This window comes from Chlorocebus sabaeus, chromosome 13 (genome assembly GCF_047675955.1).
Source record: "Chlorocebus sabaeus isolate Y175 chromosome 13, mChlSab1.0.hap1, whole genome shotgun sequence".
NCBI classification, from domain to species: domain Eukaryota; kingdom Metazoa; phylum Chordata; class Mammalia; order Primates; family Cercopithecidae; genus Chlorocebus; species Chlorocebus sabaeus.
Window position 1 is genome coordinate 100,364,302 of NC_132916.1, and position 5,937 is coordinate 100,370,238.

The 5,937-nt window shown below is 44.7% G+C and overlaps 1 protein-coding gene across 1 annotated transcript; it reads right to left on the minus strand.

Annotated features, from left to right (window-relative positions):
- Window positions 1–2,220: 2,220 nt before the first annotated feature.
- On the minus strand, window positions 2,221–5,500 carry LOC140713200 (ubiquitin carboxyl-terminal hydrolase 17-like). Its single transcript, XM_073022652.1, has one exon. The coding sequence runs from the start codon at window positions 3,916–3,918 to the stop codon at window positions 2,233–2,235; it is 1,686 nt and encodes a 561-aa protein (XP_072878753.1). The 5' UTR covers window positions 3,919–5,500; the 3' UTR covers window positions 2,221–2,232.
- Window positions 5,501–5,937: the final 437 nt, after the last annotated feature.

A 5,937-nucleotide genomic window follows, 5' to 3' on the forward strand; every position in this document is an offset into this window, starting at 1 on the left:
TCATGAAATGCAGTTTATTTAAGAACTTTCTAATTTGACTGTAGTTTCATACTCACACACTTCAGTGTGTTGTGTATTATTCCATTGCTGATAAGTATAACTTATTTGAAAATGAATTACATACTGGTGAGAAAATTTTCCCTTTAAATTAAACTTAAACTCACACCATAAAATTAGCAGCATCTGTTTGTCTGTTCCAAGAATTACCTAGGTTCTACCCAGGGCACCTGAGATCAGTTGAAAACAAATGCAAAAAAAGTTGGAATAAAAAGTAAGAACACCCTTCCAATGTTACAAATGCATCCCAGTCTCAATTATTCACATTCACGAGAATGATTCACCTATATACCACTTTAGCAAAATTTCACCGACTCTCGCCTACCAATTGACTAATCAAAACAAACCAAGACAGAACAATAAATTCAAATTCATCCAGTAACCTGAGGGGAAAACCTACACCTCTGTAGTCTACAGATATTTACACAGGATGTCATCTACTGTGAAAACACATGCACAGAGACAGTCCCTTCACATGATCAGAATACTCACAACTCCACAACAACATATTAGATATGGGATCATCTTGAAATGCGGCCATCACTAACCAGTTGTCCCTTTCACATAGACAAAAACCTGAGGACCACATTATGTTGTGTAGAAATGACTGTACACCTGTGTGCCTGTGTGTGTGTAGGGATCCGGGGAATCCAATAGACATTCCAGCCTCTTGATTTTTTCCATGTTCAGGCTCTTGATTCTATATCCGAGTGAAATGACTTGCCAGTGGGGAACAAGATAAGTCTTTGCAGGAAGCGCTCTGGTGGGAGCTAGATACTCAAATCATAAAGCATCGAGTGTTGGAAACATGCACTGAAGTTAGACGAAATACTCAATGCACAGTTTAGACGGTGAAAGACTTTCAGGTAATCATGCAATCACCGACCGGCTGATTGATGACATTCCCCGAATTTATGATTGCAAGAAGAGACAAATGCTCATAACATTCTATTTCCGGTGGTTGGGGACATACGATGGTAACATACTGTCTGCCAGTCATGCTCATCACACTGTACTTTGCACACACGTCACACAGAGACACTGTTAATACGCACATTTGTGTGCTTGAGCAGGGTTGCACCCAAGATTCTGTGGTTGTACGGAGCCCTGAGTTATGCCCTGGACATCTTTACTCTCGGGTTGGTCAACTTGGATCTCTGTACCGAACGAGAAACGGAGCCTGAAATCCAATCAGCGAATACACAAAAGGAAGGGGCCATTTCCCACAATCATTTCCACTGCAACACCACCTCGGATGAACAAGTCTCATTGCTGGTCAGGGACTGTGCTTCAGAGATGCACTTTTCGCAGCTGGACGATTGACCCAGAATCTCCCAAATGCCATTTTGATACACACCAAATGAGATTTATTTCAGTGCTTGCTGATTTTATTTTAGTTGAATACACACACGCTCCTGTGTTTGATTTCCTTTATTATAAATACGACTTACTTCCAAATGACTCACATACCAGTGGGATGATTTTCTGCTTCAATTCATTGGAAATGGACAGCATTCAATAGGCAAGTGTGTCTGTCTGTCTGTTTCCAGCATTCTGTGGGTTCCACCAAGGGCACAAGTCCTAGGGCGCCTGAGGTCCATTCAACAAGCAATGTAAAAACGGCGAGGCAGGTTCAAAAGAAAAACACCCTTCCTCTCTTCAAATGCGTTCCAGTTTCCACTACTCAAGGTAGGGAGAAGGATCCACAGAAGTCCGACGTTCGCAAAATTTCAACTTCTGGTGCTCACCAACAACTGACGAATGAAACACACTCCAAGAGAAAATAGTCAACCCCGTCCCCTGCAATAACTTCACGTGCAACCCTACACCGCAATATGTCCTATTCAGAAATTCACACTGAATGTCATCTTCCATGAACACAAACACACAGACAATCCCCCCACAGGTTCAGAAGACTCACGACGGCAAAACTCGATGTTTCCCATGTCTGGGCTCATCCTGAAACGCAGCCGTCACTATCCAGTTGTCCCTCTTGTGTAGACAGAAACCTGGGCTCCTCATTACTTTATGTCGGATTGACTGAGTATGTGATGGTGTGTGTGTGTGTGCGTGCGTGAACCCCCTCGTGGGTGTGTGTGTGTGTACGTGTATGTGTGTGTGTGTCAGTTTGTGTGCGCATGCACTCCTGCGTTTGGGTGGAGACTTTTCCTGAGATCACTGGCACACAAACAGAGCCCTCTTGCTGTGTTTGTTCCTCCCTTTGGATCTCCTGGTCCTCCCTTGCAGAGAAGTGAGTGTGTCAGTGTTCATGGACTCCTGAGGTGTCAGTTTTCTTGAAGAGAGGTTCAGCAGGGAGCTTTGCTGTTCAGGATGATGGTTGTTCATCCCACTCTTGTATTTTGATGGATGAATCACAAGCACGTTGGGAGGCAGGGTACATTCGACTTTTCTGACGTTGAAGTCAGGCTTGGTTTTGTTTTGCTCTTGGAGGAACTTCCAGTGGTCTAAGGTGCTTTCCTGAGTGGCTCTTTCCACTAAGTGCTCCTCCAAGTCGGGTACCTGGAGGCAGGGTTCTCTCTGGAGCTCTCCTTGCGTTGCTCGCCTGTCTTTGTGTTCAGCGCCAGGGGCTCCTGGTTCCCTGCCTATTGACACACTCTCACTGCATCTTTCCAGTTCACTCTTCTGGATGTAAAAGAGGACATAGGCCTGTTGACTCAGGACAGAAGCGATGCTACAGGCAGTGACCTTGGTGTCATCCATTTTATACCACTGGCCTCCTGGAGCTTTGACATAAGAGAGGTAATGTCCGTTGTGACAACTCCACCCAGCGTGGACCAGCACAGCATAGAGGACATAGACTAGAGGTCCTGTGTTCTGCTGAGACATGTATGGCTGCATGTCAAGGCACTCAGGGTATTGCACATTCTTGGCAAGTTTGTTGCCTGTGACATCGGAGAATCTCTTCAATACAAGGATGAGGACCTTGGCAGAAGTGTGTAGAGTGAACGTCTTGGAGGCAGGTGCCTTCTGGAGACAAAGACCACAATGATAGGCATTCTCTCCATTGAGTTCTTCGGGCTTCACCACCTGTTCCAAAGCTTGTTTCACACTCTGAGCTGCCTGGATATCCAGGGCGATGTCCAGGTAAGGGTCAAAGGTGTCCGAAACGCCCTGGCAGTGGAGACACTTGATTTGAGATCTCCAGCAGCCTCCAAATATCTGGTGGATGAGGGTGGTGTCCTCAGAGTCATGATCTACCTGCTTGTGCCCGGGAAGGCATGCCTTTTTCATCGCATCCACAATAAACATCAGAAACTCATGGGCATCTTCCTGCTTGCCTCGATGGAAGCCAGCAGCCAATGCCTGTGAGGGCTGGATGACGTGGCCAGGACAGTGGAGGGCCCGTGTAATGTGAGCTTCCATCGTACACAGCATGCAGCACTTGTGACGCTGACAAAGTTGAGAGTGCTCCTGCGACAGCATGTAGTTGGCAAGGGGTGGTGTGTATGTCAGGCACTGCAGGGAAGCATTCAAGTAGCAAGTATTTCCCATATTCTGGAGCCCAGCCCCCACCGCAGCAGGTCTCCTACTACTGAGAGGAAGCTTCTTTCTGGGGGCAGGCTGTCTTGCCACAGGAGCCAAATCATCACAGAGGTTGACTTGGGTCTCAGATGACAGTGGTGACTTCTCAGGTAGAGAAGTCCGCTGAATTTCAGCAAAAGCTGCATCTGGCTGAGAAGATATGAGTTTTGAAAAGCAGTTGAACTGCCACTCACCTCCCAAGTGGAGTGAATCGACCTCCATGTCGCCAGGAGCAAGGATAACAAGCTTTTTCTGCTGGGACCACACGTTGCAGAAAGACGCTATCTCTTCCGAGAGAGTCTTCAAATGACGCGCCATCTGGCTGCATCAGCCCTTATATAACTCACCCCCGCCTACCGCGAACACCCCACCCACCCATCAGGTACGCGGTCCACCAATCCAATATCAGCACTCAGTTAAAGAATGAGTCATAGGGTGTGTCCCCTTGTATTCCCCAGGGAGTTCACTTAAAACTCCTGGGGAATGCGTTAGTTTACTTAAAACAGTGGTAGGGAATAATTCTGTCCTTACAAAACAATGTGTGTGTTTGTGTGTATGTGTTTGCTTGCGTGAACTTGTGGGCATGCGGAATCATGCCCATGTGAGTGTTTCTTTGTTTTTGTTTATATGTCTGGGTGTGTGTGTGTTTGAGCTGCGATGTGCTTCTAACTATGTGCTCTTGGCAGATACGATCATCCTTTCAGGCATTGAAGGACAGGAAGTCAGACCTGTACTTTCTGACTTGAGAATCATCAATGAAGTACAGTTAATAACACAGTGTATTTGTTTCCTTAATATCAAAGAAGAAATCCGTGCAGTCTAATAAGTATTCTAGCGATAACCTTTCCATGTTCAGCCTATTGATTCTGTGTTCGAGTGAGATGACTTACCAGTGGGGACCAAGACATGTCTTTGCAGGAAATGCTCTTGTGGAAGCTATATACCGAAATCATAAAGCATCAAGTGTCGGAAACATGCACTGAACTTAGACGAAATATTCAGTGTCCAAATTAGACTGTGAAAGACTTTCAGGAAATCATGCAATCACCGACATACCAATTGATGACATTCCCCGTATTTATGATTGCAAGTAAAGAGAAATACTCATGACATTCTATTTCCAGTGATTGAGGTCATATGACCGCAATTTAAGAAATCATGAAATCAGAAAACTTGACTAATCACAATTTAATCCAACTAAAACCTTTGGTTCATTTAAGAAAGGATGAATATAAAACAACATATCACACAGCATGGGAGATAATATTTTAATACGTATGTGATAATGGATCAACATTTGAGAGAGATGAAATAAATAGTTGTAAATTTGAGAATAGCATATAACCAGAATTAAACACTGTAAATGCCTGGGTGATGGGAGTGAGTCCCTGTCTCAGGAGGAAACATAGAGATTTAAAAGCAGGGCGTCTAAAAGAGATTTGCATACCATTGTTAAAACTGGCGGTTGTTTTAGTAAGAAAGGGAAAAATAAACCATTTGTCTTAGGGATTGTTGCATGTATTTTTCATCGTCTGAGATGTTGCTTCCAATTCCAGTTAAGCATTGTGTGGTGGACTTGCAGTTACCACATTTGGTGGAAAATGTCATGCTGATGAAGGTAGACTTGTTTCCCAAACTAAGAGGGACAGAATTTGGGTGTTTCTTTGGGACTTTTGGCTTACTAGGAATAAAGATTCTGGCTCTAGGGATTTTCTTAAAATTTTTCAGATAATGAGAAAGAGAATAGAATTTAGGCCAGGTGCCAAGGCCTCGAGGTGTACAGAAGCATCCCCGGTCTCAGGGCCCATGAAATCAGGATGATTTTAGGGAGGATGGTGGAATGAGGAGAGTGTGACCTTTGGTCTCCTTTCTTTCCCTTTTCTTTTCATGGGTCAAGTGTGCTCTATCAGAAGGCTTCCCCTTTCTGTTGGACAGAGTCCTGGAAGAAGAAATGAGCGCTGCTGAGAAAGATGCTCCACAAGGAGGAAGGAGTCACTATTTTCAGGAGCATGATCCCCAGAAGCATGAGAAATCCAGATGCCATGGCTTTACACAGGATGCTGGAGTTTCTTTCCTCTGGATCCGGGAACTTGGCATCAGTGTTCTGTAATGCCCATAACTGATTTTGAGGTGAGTCCACTTGATAACCTGTCTGCGTGTCATGCTCATTACACTGCAATTCACACACACGTCACACCGAAACCCTCTGAATGAGCATATTTATGTGCTTGAACAGTGTTGCATCCAATATTCTGTGATTCTACAGAGTCCTGAGTTCTGTCCTGGACATCTCTGCTCTTGGGTATGTCAACTTTGATCACTATACCTAATGATAAA